Source organism: Tauraco erythrolophus, chromosome 2, assembly GCF_009769465.1.
Source record: "Tauraco erythrolophus isolate bTauEry1 chromosome 2, bTauEry1.pri, whole genome shotgun sequence".
NCBI lineage: Eukaryota > Metazoa > Chordata > Aves > Musophagiformes > Musophagidae > Tauraco > Tauraco erythrolophus.
In genome coordinates this window covers 82,185,773-82,201,914 of record NC_141466.1, presented here as the reverse complement: position 1 = coordinate 82,201,914, position 16,142 = coordinate 82,185,773, and the positions used below count along the sequence as shown (strand labels likewise).

At 39.9% G+C, this 16,142-nt stretch overlaps 1 protein-coding gene across 4 annotated transcripts in view; it reads left to right on the top strand.

Annotated features, from left to right (window-relative positions):
- RPS6KA2 (ribosomal protein S6 kinase A2) overlaps nucleotides 1-16,142 on the top strand; it is a 316,652-nt gene that overhangs the window by 262,058 nt on the left and 38,452 nt on the right. For all 4 annotated transcript variants that reach the window (XM_086626947.1, XM_086626941.1, XM_086626955.1 and 1 more), the window contains 3 exons: nucleotides 2,762-2,832; nucleotides 3,686-3,774; nucleotides 11,109-11,173. In XM_086626947.1, the coding sequence (XP_086483073.1) occupies nucleotides 2,762-2,832; nucleotides 3,686-3,774; nucleotides 11,109-11,173 (225 nt within the window). The remainder of the gene's footprint in view (nucleotides 1-2,761; nucleotides 2,833-3,685; nucleotides 3,775-11,108; nucleotides 11,174-16,142) is intronic.

The window sequence follows — 16,142 nt, the reverse complement described above, 5'->3', positions numbered from 1 at the left end:
GTGAGCAATTGGACTGTACCTTACTTGTCTGTATATATTGTTATTATTACCGTTATTGTTTTCCATTTTATTTTATTTCAATTATTAAATAGTTCTTCTCTCAGCCCATGGGTCTTCCTTCCTCTTCCCGATTCCCTTTCTTGAGTGGGGAGAGATCATCAGGTAACAGAACAGCTGGCTGGTGTTTAGCCCCAGATACAGGCTAAATGTAGACACTATGATATTGTGGTGGGTGGGAACTACAGTTGTCTTCTATCCACGTAGTCAATGACCAAGTATTTGCTTATATCTGTATCATCTGCATCAGCAGTGTCAAGCCCATTTCTGCCAAAATAAATGAGCTGTAGCAGTCATTGTTAGTGCTGTTAAATTAGATTTATTATAACCACGAAGTAACATGAGCAAGTGTAGGTGAACATTACGTACTTACCCTGAATGTAAACTCTTCCGAAATCATGAGGAGGGTTTGGTACAATATGTACCAATTCTGCTACTGTCCTGGGAAGCGATGTTCTCTGCCCCTCATCCCCAGTATATCTGAATACTTTTATAGGGACTAAGGCTCTAATAGGCCAGAATAACTTTGAAAATGGTACTTGAGCTCCAGTGTTATTTAAGCAGTTTTAAAGATTCGCTCCCATCATGTTTCTCTCTAGAAGATGAGCTGCTTTCCTCCCACTCTACCAGGCAGCTCTTCTCTCAACCCCCCTAGACGAAGCAGAAGTTAACACACTTGTGTTTTCCAGATCTTGTTCATATTTGTCAGCCATACACACTTTTAAAAAGTGTTTTCCTTGTTTCTACTATGTGTTTTCATTGCCTTGAGGTAATTCGTTACTAATGCAGATTAATCCTTCAATAAATTATAGTCAATTAGTTATCTGGCTTCTAAATCTCCCCTCTGCCCTCCTTCCTAAACTAGCATGACAGTTTCACAGTTACAGTTTTCATATGTTTTCTTATATTTTTCTTATGGTATTGCTACATTTAACCTGGGGAAAGGGAAGAGTCAGGCTGTGGGGCAGTCTGACACAGGTTTTGGTAATGAAAGGATCCTTTTCTGCACAAATATACTTCCTGAGAGCAGTGAAGCTACTTCTGTGATAAGATACAAAAACTATACAAGGTTTGTAGAGTCCATCCTGCCTTAACAGGTATTTAATTACAGCAATAAATATTAATTAGTGGGTACTTATAGTAGAAGAGCTTCAAAGCCTGAGTCACAGACATAAGCAAATATCAGTTCTCCTTACCCTCAATGGATATTGTCCTCCTTTGTGCCCAGGCTGAATTATGTTCTTGGTGTCTTTCTGTTTGGTGATGCATAACCTTCATCATCCCTTAGTCAGAGGAACCAGCTGTCACTCATATCACTACGAAACACTGTGGCAAAAGCTGTGTGAAAGACTTGGCATTGAATCCGTATTAGTTGAGCTTTTTATATTTTTTTTTGTTACAAATGTGAAATTCCTGTCAAATTTATTGAAAGCGCTAATCTGTTTCAAAGGAACCATAACTGATTGATGTTTTCATGTGTGAGTTAGGCAAATAATTGATGATGATTGCTGAGTTTTGCCTTGAGATTTGGGTTCAGTTAAATGTGACACTTGCAAAATTCATCACTGAATACAGCCAGGGGAACCAAAGTGGGAAAGAAAAAAACATGCTCAAATGCCTTGAGAACATGGGGTTTATGCATGTTTCCCATGCAAAGTATAGTAGTGGCATCTCTACGTGGTGCAAATATACAACCAAAAGGTGGTTCGACTCAAGCTAAAAAGATGGGGAGTGGCATGTTGAACTCATTTTCCTTGAACAACAGTCCATGCCAAACACCTAAGAACAGCTGTACCCATTCACACTAAGGGTCCCTTCAGCCACATATGTCATCTCCAGCATTGGCCATAAAACATGTGCTGGAGGCAACAGCATATATGACACTTCTTCCCAAACATACCAAAACTTGACCCCAAGTGTCAATGTAAACAGTTTCTAACAAGACTCTTGAACAAAAAAGTCATTATGGTCCTTCCCCCTCTACTCTGCCCTCGTGAGACCTCACTTGGAGTATTGCGTCCTGTTCTGGAGTCCCCAACATAAGAAGGACATGGACCAGTTGGAGAGGGTCCAGAGGAGGGCCACGAAGATGATAAGAGGGCTGGAGCACCTTTCCTATGAGGACAGGCTGAAAGAGTTGGGGCTGTTCAGCCTGGAGAAGAGGAGGCTCCGGGGTGACCTTATAGCGGTCTTCCAGTACCTCAAGGGGGCCTACAAGAAAGATGGGGAGAGGCTGTTCAGGAGGGCCAGTTGTGATAGGACAAGGGGTAATGGTTTTAAAATAGAGGGAGGTAGATTCAGGTTGGATATTAGGAAAAAATTTTTTACCATGAGAGTTGTAGAACACTGGAACAGGTTGCCCAGAGAGGTGGTGGATGCTCCATCCCTGGAGACGTTCAAGGCCAGGTTGGATGAGGCCCTGAGCAACCTGATCTAGTTGGAGATATCCCTGTTCCTTGCAGGGGGGTTGGACTAGATGACCTTTGAAGGTCCCTTCCAGCCCTAACGATTCTATGATTCTATGATTCATGTTCTACATAATCCAGACTTGCTGTTTCATTTTTTTTCTGAAGTACAGCTTGTTGGACCATTTCTTTTCCTCAAGTTTTCAGTTGTGTTGAAATAGAAGGTGAGTGTGGTGTCTATTGGCTATGCAGACCATCTCAATGCTCATTTGATTTACCATTTTGTTGTTACTCCACAGTTTGAGATGCTGACAGGATCATTACCCTTCCAGGGAAAAGACAGAAAGGAGACAATGGCACTCATTCTCAAGTGAGTATTGAGATGGCTTTCGTTCCTCTAGCTATGAGTTAACTGTATCCTCCAGGCAGACTATAGGTCCTAAGAATATGAAGGGGAGAGAATAATAATGTACATAATGCGTTTTTCAAAGCTATGTAGGGCATGAATTTGGTAAGGCGTGCACAGCTGATGCCTGCATGTGTCTCTAAAATTGCCTTCAGAATAAATAGTAGGAAGTGAATTACTGAGAGGTCCTTACAAAAGAAATATATCTTTCTTTCTGTAATAAAGAATGTCATTATCCACACAGAAATAGGAACAGTCAGATTTCTGCAGGACAGCTTATGTTTTGTTGTTGCCAAGTTTCAGATCTTTTCCTTTACAAATTTCCTGTTCATTTAATGGACTGTTAAGTGCAGACATAAGTATTCAAAGCTTATCTATGCTCAATATTACATTTTTTCTGTGTAGCAGTGAATTGCCAAGGGAAAAGTTTTATTTTCTTTAATATGTGTTTTAGTATAATTATTTTCATGAAGTTTGGTTTGTTTGTTTAAATTCCTCCTGATTCCCAAATTTATTCCAGCAAGCTGAAAAAGTGAAAAAACTTCTGTAGGAAAATGACCTATTTAAGTTGCAAAAGATGTTATGAAATTCATTAGATCTACTCTATCTCTAGTGAAGCCAGTGGTAAAACCTTCTTTAACTTCAATAGAGCAAGATCAGGTCCTCACTCTATATTGTTTTATGCTTAAGTAGCCTTTGGTCACCAAATTCATGCGTCTGCCTGTCCTGACTACTACAGTTTAGCTTTTTAAACCACAATGGGATAGAGAAAATTTTTGAAAAGTCTATTTTCTTTTCAAGTGTTGTGTTCTTTCAGAGCCAAGCTGGGAATGCCGCAGTTCTTGAGCATAGAAGCCCAGAGCCTGCTGCGAGCCCTCTTCAAAAGGAACCCCTCCAACAGATTAGGTACGCATGTGCGCATTTGATGGGGGCATTTGTTATGTCGCTCTGCCTTGTCAGGTGGTGATCGTTTCTCTTGGTGCATCTTCCCTGATAGTTATCCTCTTCATTATGTGGCATTTTGCATTCCTTCCCAGAGCATAGTGAACCTTGAGTGTTGCTAGAGAAATTTGTGAAGAGCACAGGTGAACCACTTGAATCTAAAACATTATATTAGCTTGTATTTTATTTTTTCGATAAAGAGGGAGAGTAAATCACCAGCATTTATTAAGTGTTTAAGATAACTGCTGCATATGATTATATAGGGAACTGAGAAACAGGTATGTTTTTAATTCTGTATAATTTAGCTGCAAATCTGAGGTGGAGCACAAAAGGGAGTAGAATTTTTCTCTCATTTTCTCAAATACGTTTTGATGCTGTCTCATTCTCTTTGCTGGGAGCATTTCCACAGTAGGCTTTCTTCTTTATTACCCTAAATGTATTATCTCCTTTCTTACTAATGTGTTTTCAACCTTTGTTAATAATCCTATTTAAATTGTGATAAACTAGAAGGATGTGTTGGATCATGTGTCTCATGCCATCTGTACCTTTGTTTGAGAGTTTTATTAAGAAATTCATTGCATTTGGCGAGATCATGGATGATGCCTGGTGCATGATTTTCGTTGCAAATTTAGTCTTCAGTTTTTATGTGGAAAAATAAATATAGTCGTATCAAGTGAATGATATGAAGATAATAGCACTGTATTATTTTTCATTTAAAGATCATATCTGGTTCTGTGAAAAATTTTGGAAGTTTCTTTTTTCCCCACAGCTCTTATATTCTGCATTTTGAGTGAACAAGGGAAGAATTTGCTTCTACAGGAAAGGAACAAACCATTTCTTCGAACCTCCATTGGGTTTTTTGTGACCTTAAGAGCAGGAATTGACCTTAGGAGCAGGAATTTAATCCTTTAATTCTGTGAACTGTTTCACAAGAAGAGAACTGATAGGTCATATTTAAATATGTGGTTGACTGTCAGTGCCATTCATGAGAGTTTTGGTAGCTGATAAATGACTTGTCTTTTAGAGAATGGCATAGACTAATTAAATATTGAGACCTGTGAAAAGCAATTTGCTGTTCTCTCTTGTAACTGTTTACTCTTGTAAGATTATTTCAGATTGGAGATACAAAGTTAGAAGCAAAAAGCTAAATTAGGAAACTGCTTGTTCTGAGATGTGGAAAGTGCAAGAGGGGTTTCTCCCTTTCCTTCTTGCAGTACCCACACTCACGTCTCCAATGCTGGAGATAGTGCTGCTGAAGGTCTGCTGCACAGTGCTTTTAGTCCTCTGCGTAGCAGTCACAGCACTAGCAGTCAGACAGGCAGGAGAACGCAAAACACTTGCCAGCCCATTTCCACCACCACCTGCCTGAATGGCCTCTGCAGTTTCTGATAGGCACACGTGGGTTTGCACGCACACGTGTGCAAGATGGACACTCTGCTCTGTGCCCTTGAGCTTCTGCTTGACTTTTCGATACTCTGGTAGCTCTGTCCTTTGCTTCTGGTGGGGCAGTGTGTGGGTTACTCCAGCCTTCTGCTTTATACTGAGCAACATCAGACTTGTCATGTTTTAGGTGAATGCATGTCTTCTGCCTGGCTGCAGCAACTCAGCTGGATCCCCCACCTCAAGCAGAGGTCAGACACGGTGGCTCAGCTGTTTTCCGAGAGAGCCTGGCTACTACAAGGACAGTATGGAGAAGGCTGCCTCTCGCTGTGACTGCTGGGAAGAGCAGGAGCCAAGAGCCCTTGCTCTTGACAGACACCAGGAGACAACCCAGCCTCCCTCAAGGATGGGCAGCGATGGGGAGCCAGCCTCTCAGTGACCTGCTACAGCCCCTGTCCTCCCAGGGGGACACCCACACAGCACGCGAAGGGAATGCCCTCCCATAGATTTTACCTCTTGTAGTCTGATACGCAGTAGAGATGACAGTGGAAAAACACATTTTCTCAGCAGGTTTCAACTGCTCTCAAGCAATTTGCTTGACATTAGAGAAAATTAGATAACTGGGTATTCTACGTTTTAGCTATGTTCAGAAAATAAGATGCTACAGCAAATATAAACTTTTCCCCACTCCACCCCTCTGTTCCCTTCTGCTGTTTCCTCCCCGTCTTCCTTCTCTTGGTTTTGTTCTGCTCTACTCGTTTTGTGGCTTCCCACAAGCTGCTATCCGTCCAAACCGGGGCTTCAGTAAAGTCAGTGGGAGTTTCTGGATACTGATCCTTAAATAGAAAACTGCTCACTAAAATAAGCAAAGTTGCTTAGTTTTAGCCATGACAGTTCTAGCCCCCTTATCGTCTCCCTTTTAACAATGGGGAATTGCTAAGGGTCAAGATTTTAAACCTGAGGTTTATTGAAATACTGGGAAAGCTGGGAGAAAGAAAGAGTTTATTTATAACACAAATATCCAAGGAAATAAAATCTAAGAGAGTAACAGAAAAATAGATCTTAGCATTTCGGGGATAGCAGTGGAAAGCTTCTGAAGGCTCTCTGTTTTAACTTATTGAGAATCAGCATGAAGGACAATGACAACAGGCTTGTTGGTAATGAAAGAAGGAATACTTAAATGGTTGGCCTAAATACTGAACAGAAGTCAGTAGATAAAAGAACTGCTTCAGCTTTGTGGATTTTGGCTTTTTCTGGGAAAGGAATAATAATCTGAAGTTAAAAGAAAAGTAGACTTAGACATCCGGTTTTGAAAAATCTTTGGAAGACTAATGAAACGTGCTAAAAAAAATGAACGGTATTATGGATCAAACACTTGTTTTCAGCCATTGTTTCAGAAATTTGCAAATCTGGAAAGTGTATTTAGTTCTTAAGTGGTTTTAATATTAGCAAGATGAAAGATGCTGCGCTTCGGAAATAATTTTGTTCTGACTACCATTTTGCTTTTTGCCATTTAATTTTGATATCTTAACAAACAGAAGTAAAGATTGAAGATGTGTTCTAACAATTTGCTTTGAAACTTTGTTTTGAAGCTTTAGATTATTAATGGAAAAAAAAATAATAAGAGTTGAAGGGAGATACTCAGACAAGGCAGAGAAAGGATTCTGTTTACCTTGTCCTATTTTTAAGTCTGGTGCCTGTATTAATGCTTTAGAACAAATTTTTAAGTAATGGAAAGTCTTCCTTCCTTTGGCATCCCTTGTTATGGGTGCTGTCTGTTGTTTTCTGAGCCTATACACTCTGCTGTGCAAATAGTCTGCATAACACTGCTTTAGTAGTATTGCTCTGATTAAGTACAACAAATTTCAGATTATGGACAAGCATAATTTAAAATTCTTAAAGAAATTAACTGGAATATCCAGGCAAACAAGGAGTAAGCATCTTGGAAAGTAAATTGTATGATGAACTTGTTAGTTCATTGCATTGCATGGAACTTAGGAAAGGAACTAAATCTTGCTTGCCCTAAGGCCTGGGTCTACTCAGGTAGGTAAATGAATGTAAAGAGCATTTCAGGAACTCCCTGCACTGCTGACCAGTATAAAGGTTCCAGAGTCCTTCTAACTGAGAAGCTTGGCCAAGAAAGTACAGAGTAAAAGCATGCACCAGTAGATTCAGAGTAAAAGCCAAAGAAATAGTTACTATTTCCTTAATCCCATGTTCTCGGAGAAGATACATTCTGCTTTGACACATAGAAAACTTTGTTTTTCAATTTTATGAGATGATGACTTTTAAAAAACAAGTTTCGCCTTTGTGAGAGTGACTGCACGTCTTTCTTGTAAACTTTAGGAATGCATTTTTAAAAAGCTAGCCCACTACAAAGATTCTGAAGCTGTGGAGATAGCTGATGGCAAATTTTATCATCTGAAACCAAAAATCTGGAAACTCTTTCTGCTCATTTTGAATATCCAAATAATCAGCTTTCATATTTCATGTATTTCAAGGCTCACATTGTCCATAATGATTCAACAATCAAAACCAATTACAGATAAAACATTGTACTGTTACTGCTTGCAGACATTTTTATTACAGATATAAAACAATCTTAGATAATCAAGTTCTTACTTATTAACATGAGGCTGCTTTTATATAAATCCTTGCACTCTATAATGTATTTAAACTGGCAATTTGTTCTGAAAGCATTATTTATCTTATCGGACCCTTGTGGGACTGGATGGACACATAGGAATATTTGCAGGCATTAGGTTTTATTGTGCTTATTATTCTTTACAGATAGGATAAAAAAAAAAAAAACTAGAAGCCTAGAGAAGGCGAAAGGTTTGAGGTCATTTGATGTGTCATGTGCTGCACTTCAGCAGTTTGCTAAATACAAATCTCTATGCCAAGAAATGTCTATCCCCATGGAACAGAACTTTCCAGTTACAACCTCTCCAGTGCTTGTCTTTTCTCTGTTGAAGCACATCTCTTTCCAGTACCACTTTAGATTTGCAGATGGTAGATGAATGGCTGAAACATGCTGAGCAAATCCAGAGAGACTCCACCATAAGCGCCAGTACCTAACGTCTCCCATGGACTTCTGCAGCGGGGTCAGGATTCCCCCTCCGGGCTCCCAGAGCTGTCTCTGAACGTACCCTTGGGCCACCTCCCTCCTCCAGTTGAGGAGAGGACCAAGCCACACGCTGCTGCCTGCAGCCGCAGCACACAGCCTGAGAGGGAGCCATGGGCTATGTCAGCAGGTCTCATGCTGGGGAAGGTCAGGGAATGAAAAATGCAGGAAGAGCTGAACCTTCTCCATAGCATAAAATCAGTTGCTGGGAATTGGAAGTCCTTCACTCTTTGCAAAATTAGGCTATTACCATCTTAAATCTCTTTAGTACATTACGCTAACCAGAGATGGCATCAAGCCCTGGCACACCTGACAAAGTATTCCTTCTGTGCCAGAGCTCTGAGGTGTTCTCAAGTGGTAAATGCTGATTTTTCTAACAAATGCCCATGTCAACTGCATGTTGCATTCCTTACTGCACACTGCAATCCCCTACTAAGAGAAGTAGTTATGAGTGAGCTTTTTCTTTGGTCCTGATTTCTATGATTTTGTGGAAAAAAGAACAGTAGCAAAAAGTGTGGTTTTCAAATAGATCGTCGGAAAAAGGTGGGTCATTCCCACCACACAATGATGTATCCATAAGTCTACAAAAGAGGGAAAAGGGAAACAGTGAGGAAGGGACAGAGCAGAGAAGGTTGAATGCGTTAGCAGTTATTCTCAGTCTAGAGAATGTTAACAGTAGCTTATAGTGTCTGTATCATTTATTCCAGTCCTTCGAAATCAGTTTGACTCTTGGGTTTCATCATATGTACCAAAGAACGTCTAATGCACATTAAAAAGTTTCCAGTCATCGCCACTGAACACAAAACATTTTTCACAGATATTTCTTCTCTGAAGGATTGGATAATGTAATTCTCTTCAGAGTAACTGTGTTGGTTTCATGTTTCTGTTGGCATTGCTAAAATTGGAATGAATCTGCCAAGGGTATCTAGTGCAGACTTTAGACCGTGCATTGAAAAAACGTGATAGGGAAGACATAGAACAAGTCTTATTACTATCTAAGTCTTAGTATTTTCTTGTTCAGTACCCACGGGCTATAAACAACTGCCTAGGGAACAGTAAGAATAGGGTAAGCATATGTGGATACTTCACCCAAATTCTCTCCCAGTCAACATCCGCTTTAAGGTCAAGCAGGGGGTTTCCTGAACCTCTTGTGGTTTGTTGATGAAGTAATCTTCAACAGATTTATTTTCAACATACTTTTCTGGCCTCCCAGTTCAAGTTGTAGGTGTACAACAGACTTATAACAGTGACAATGTAGTGATGTTCCCCATTTTGTCCTCTCTTCTCTTTCTAAGATTTGATTTCACTTTGTGTTTGCCTAGAACTGTCTGTCCATCACAAACCAAAGACCTCACTCCTCAGTGGGCTTGATCACCTCCGTGCACATAATTTTGCGTGGCGGGCTAGTATTGTTTATCCTCATGTACATCACTTACATTTGTCTATATTGTAAGATTACCAGGATGGGGAAGTAGTCAGCCTAACATTTCTCTTGCGTTATTATCCAGCAGGCCTGACAGGCAGTCCTGCATGTTATGTTCACAAAATTTTGCTTTTTGTATCCATTCATCAGTGAATACTAAGCAGGCTGTGGGAAGCCATTCCTTATCAGTGCATTTTGGTAAACATCAGTAATGTCTTGTGTACAAAGAAAGCAGATGTCACATTCTACAAAAGCTTGAGTTGACAAGACCTTTCTGAAACTGCTTGTAATGTTGATCTCCAGAAAGTACAAGCACTGCATATAAAAAACTGAGTCCTCTGAAGTGCCGAGTGCCTTTTGCAATGTGCTTATGAATCCCACGTCCTTTTGGGAATCAGGCATGCTCAGAATTTTTGTAAAGAAGTTCTGTGTACCTTTCAGGAACTGGTTCCAAAATTGCCATGCAAAGCCTTTGTTTCCAGATGTTATTTCTCCTACTGGAAAATGAAAGATGCTATTAATAAAGTCAATTCAACCTGCAAAATGTCAAGCTAAATCATCTCTGACAATTTTTTAATTATTACCTCAGCACCTGTTGCTTTTTGCAATGGCACTGAAGCAAAAAAATTGAACTAAAGGAATAAAAAAGATGATCTTCACTGAAGACGTAATGCAAAAGTAATGAAGGAATTAGATTCACTACCAGATCTCAGAAGAGTTTCCTTAAATTTCCTATAAAGTAATGTAACAGAAATTTAACAGTGAAGGAAACATACCACTGAGAATCATGATTTTGGTACTCACACAAATTTGAAGAATGTACTTGAAAAGAGGGAACCTAAAACTGGCTTACAGCAAATCATTCAGAGCTCTTTGGTATTTTGAGTCTGAACTTATTTGTAGCACAGCTTTCCCTGCCCGCGGAGAACGGGTAATTAGATAAGATTTGAAAGTCAGTGAAGACAGAAGACCTGCCCCTGGTGGCAGGAAGCAGCAGTAGCCTTGCCATAGTATCAGGACATCCTGGGGCATCTCCTGGCCACGCTGGTTCGTGCACTCTGCTGCAGCTGAAATCCTATGTCTCATCTGAAGCCTGAAGAGATTCAGCCTTGGTGCCAGCCTCAATTAGAGAAAGTAAAAAACCCTCCACCATCAGATTTTCATTAATGAAGTCTCCTTGTCTGTATTTATGGTAGTTTATACTGTTTGGCAGTTGCACCGTTTGGGGTTTCTTGACTAGAAGAAATGTTTAGATGATGACTCTGACTTTGTCAAAAGAAAAGAGGAGACAGGGAGGAAGGCTGGAGAAGAGATGTCATGCAGCACTCTTCTAAGCATAACTTAATTTTGACTCTTTCATTCTCTTGTCAGGTGCTGGATTCGATGGAGTGGAAGAAATTAAACGTCACCCTTTCTTTCTTACTATAGACTGGAATGTAAGTGGAGCAGCATTTTATTTTTTTTCATTATTATTTCTTTTCTTAGCTCAATTTTTGAGGACAAACTGCCACACTTAGAAAAAAGGTGAAGTGAACTCTAACATAGAGAATCTAGGAGCTGGAGCCTTTTGAGTGAGCGCCTATGTCTCTTGCATACATATTTTGCAATATTAGGCTTACTGTTGGACTCGATGAGCTTAAAGGTCTTTTCCAACCTAAATGATTTTATGATTCTATGATTCTATATGTACATTTGTTCACATACCCACAAATGAAAGAAATAGAAAGTTGCTTTCAGCTTCGACAGTTTTTTCTAACTGCTTGTCTCTGTTTTGTCTGATGATCTGGCTTATCATGGTGCTACCTGAGGCAATTTGCAACATTCTGCAGAATAATTTCCACATTCAGCTCTAATAAACATGATGCATTGATTGTAGGAGCTGGACTGGAGCGAAAACGAGCAGCTTTAAATGAAAGAATTTCTGTAATATTTCAATTGAAAAAGAAAACAGAGCCAAAGGACTGGGCTTGAAAGAGATATTCTACAGGGAAGCGGTCTGATGCTCTAGGTTCCTCGATGTGTCTACTTTTATGTTCCATATTGGAATACTTGTTCCTTCTCACTGGGTTGGGCAAGCTGAACTAAATGTTAGGTTTATTCTTTCTGATGTCAGGGACCTCCAGGAATCCTTTTTGCTCTTGGAATTATTCAAACCATCCTCAGGCCTGCTCTTACACGTCTGCCAACAGTAGCTCCAAGGAGCTCCAAGACCTCCAGGCGCAGCCTTTTCCCAAACACAGCAGGGTGCTACTGGGACTGTCTGGGCATCTGTAGAGCTGGTATAGCAGGCTGTACAGCAGGTTGTGCTACTTTATGCTGGGGGAATCATAAATCTTCCAACAGGATAGCTTTGTTGACTTCTTCTTGTCACTTTTGGCCTAAGTGACCACAGGACAAGATCTAGCCCTTCCACTATATCCACTAGGCCTAGCACAACATCAATGGATTTTCAGAAGAGTGATTTTACATCACTGAGTATATAAGTCAACCAGCCAGAACAGGAAACAGCAACTCCTCTTACAAGTGGTTGATGTTTTATTGAGGTGAGTCATTAATTTAACATCAGCACTCAAAATTGGAACAACAAACATTTGATCAAATGTAACAGAGTTCAAATAAGACATGTCAGACATGATTCACCGAATGGTAAACAAGGATTTTATTTTATTGCTATCAGCTACAGCTCATAAAGCTGGTGGTAGAGATTAGCTAAGTATTTGATTTAGACTTGCAAGAGGTTAAACTTTCTCACATTTTCAGCGTCATATTTGTTTGAATCAACTTATTTTTAGACAAACCTGGAGGCAAGCACTTTTCATTCTCGATCTGGACATCTGCCAGCACAACACAGCTCCTGTTTGCCATATCCTCTAGAATTTTCCAGTTTAATTTTATCTAACCTGTATTATGATATTGTTAAGTCTCTTTAATATTTGATCTGAATTTACTCATGAATGCTAGTGTAACAGATCACATTGATGCAGTTCTCACTATAAGTTCTGGTAAAACAGCATAAATGTATGTGGCAGTCATTCTCAAGCCACTGCCTGGGGCTTTACAGTAAAGCTAATTCCTCTGAAAGCACATTTTGTGGTGGCCCAGGTGGCCTTTGAAAGGCCCACAGAATCATTTATGTTGGAAAACTTCATGAATCTAATTTGAGTTGCATGTTGAAGAGTTGGTATTATTCATAAGCATGTTAAGAGACGATCAATGAATGTGAAATTTGCAATTTTTCTTCATGGCTCAGCTGACTTTTAGTCCCATTACATATGTTGCGGAGTCGAGATTCTCTTTGCTCTTCTGCTTCTTACTAATCCCGAGATTCTGTATGAAGACTTTACAGTTTTGAAAACATTAAGTGAAAAGAAAAAATAGAGAATCCTGAAGAGTTGGGTTCATTATTATTTTTTGTATTCCTCTGATATCTCCACAGTCCTGAGCTTTGCAATCTAAATACAGATCAGGCACGCATATCTTAACATAATAAGGAGCACTGAAGCAGTGAGAGGGTTTCTGTTTGCTAGTGGAGCAGCTCTGTAGCTCATCACAGAGAAATGAGGCTCTGCATCTTAGAAAGGTTTTCAGCAATGTTAGTTCTGGCCTGTGAGACTCTTCAAGACCACCATCTCTAATGATGATTGGTGATTGTGTCAAGCTCCGTTCTTTAGGGAACAATTTCACGCCTGTCCTAAGGAAATTGTACAGTCCTCCATCATTTGAGAAAGTTCTTATGGATGGATTAGGGAAATACATACCATGAAGAGGATAGGTACGCATGAACGTGACTCAGAGCTAGAGAGGAAGGTGGGTTTAATTGCCTTTTGATGTCTTTTCTAGCCCTGTAACTTTGCTGTAAAGTGTAGCTACAAAATCCATTTGAATCCAACATAATTAGTGCTCTCTTGGAGATAGACGGATCATTATGACGCAAATCAGCTATCGTCTTTGTAATATATTTGCTTATTTAATCCTAATTTTACTATCACTCATGGAGATCTTGGGAAGCTTATCTAGTTACAGCAGCAGAACTGTATGCATTTCAGAGTGGTGTGAGCCAGCCCGGGCCTGAGCTGAAGCCAGGACTTTGCCTTTTGATGATCATCCAACCAACTATTAACATGTTCTCCATGGAGAGAAAAAGAGCAGGGTCAGAGAACAGAAATGGATCAGGCACAGATGTTTAGTGCTGGTCTCTGTACTGTTGCAGAAAAAAGAGTCTCTGGTGCCCTCACTTTGTTCTTGCATCACATATACAGAATCTGTCACATCAATTTGCAAGCAGTCAGCAAACGACATTGTAGAGGCAGGACATGAATGTTGATTTATTTTATACCTTAGTAATCCAAAGACCTCAGAGAGCAAGAGGCGATCTATCTTGGAGAGCTTCTGAACTACCTTGGCAACTATGATAGACAGGACTGCTGCACAGAAACTTTCAGCAACTGCAGGAAAATGACCCTCTATCAAGAGCCCCCTTATCATGAAGGATCAGAATGGATTAGTGTCTTCTAGAAACCCAGTGCAAAACAGGTCTTTTCTAAGCAAGATTTTTCCTACAAGAGTGACGTGATAATCAAGAACAAACTACGCAGTTGCTTTGTCTCAGTTTAAAAGAGATTCAAAGCAGGAATGAGCTGCTTCCTTCCAATTTGTGTGTCAAGTCTAGATATTGCAGTGATGAAGTCATTAGAATTGCAGGCAGGAATGTATAAATCAGATCTTCACGTCAGAGTACTGTCAGAGCTGTTCCCTTGGGGTTTGGATTGGGGCTTGGTTATTGTCTCTATTGCTGAAGTGTTTACCTGTTGATGCAGTCATTTCCCACTTGTTTCCCAAGTCTGACTTCAAAGAGACACAACCAGACAGCACCTGATTCGGGTGAAGGTAGCGAACACAGTGGAAACAACATTTGCGGTGTAAAAAAGCCCCCTGTTACGATGCTGCAGATGCTCATGCCAAGCACAGCCGTGCTGATAGCCTATGACCACTGCGATAGGTGCAACCCTGGAAAACGTGAGTGTGGCCAGAGAACGACCATCCTCCTCCCATCCTTTTCCACAGCTGCTTTATGTTATTCCCATGTTCCAGGGTGCTGTTCTTCAGTGTGTAAGTAGCACTAAATGAACTGTGGACAATCTGATACAGAGATTTTTATGCCCATACTTAAATTGTGGCATGAGCTAATCTCTGAACAAGTCTCATCTTTACAGCTATTGTCAATCAGTAACAAAATCCTAAATTCCCACTTCCCAGGGTGAAAAAGAGATGAAGGTTTCTGCAAGTATCAGTCTTACTGCTCTAAGGCATTTAGTAGGCACTGCAACAAAAATTCAGTAGATCCTTTGTTAAATGGACTGTTTTTCATGACCAAGGTTGGGATTCACAGGAAGGAGATTAAATGTTGAGCTCCTTCTGAGTTTTACCTGCTTAATATCCTTGCACCCCCTTTTCTCCTTAAGACAAGCAGACCCACACCGAGTTGACCTCAGATAATTTCAGTCATTGGCTCTGAGAAAGCACAGGCTGGTTCCTGATTTTTGATTAGTTTCTTCTTTCCAGGTCATGCATAAAGAATTTCTGGCTTTTCATTGGAAGTGAAAAATGAAATCCTTTTTTGCAGACTTCAGTCGGAGGAGTAGGCTATAAACAGTAGTTTTTGTTTAGATAACAGGCTAAATTGGAACTAGAGCACATGACATGCTAGAAAATGAACTGTCAAATACAGCTGAGAGAAGGAGTGAGAAGAAAGTGGACTCAAGTTCTATTTTCTTCAATATTAATCAGAGATCAAACTGAACTGAAAATGTGAATTACTTAATTGCAGATTTTACCAACAGCAAAAATTGACCCCATGGTCTGAATTCTGCTAGTTTTTCTACCATTTGCAGGCAATAACATTGAGCCATTAATCTAGGAGAGGACAAGCGTTTTAGAAGGTAGTTCATCCTTTTGTCTGCTTATTGGATTTTCCATGACAGGTCTATGTATCAAGGGAGTTTATTCTCACACTACAAGTGCGTTACTGTGGAGGGTAGCATCTTTGTATTTCTAGAAGGTGTCTAAGAAATAATTCAGTTCTTCATCAAAGAAACTCAGTTGAGGAAATTACTAAATATTTTTTAATTAAATTAAACTATTTTCTTTTTCTTGCTATTTACCAGGCACATGCACACGACCTTTTAATCTCTGGGGTTTTTTTAGAAGTGCAGTTTTTTAAAGATGATGAAAAATTAACTGCGTATAAATAACAAGAGACAGACGCATGTCACAGCATTATGTTACTAGTTTTCCTGGCGTATTGCTTGAGTTCCGGCTGATGAGCTGTTCAGATGAAGCTCCTCTGGCAACATACATTAAGAAAAGGCCACTGGGATCCAGGGCAAAATTAGTTATTTTTTTTTA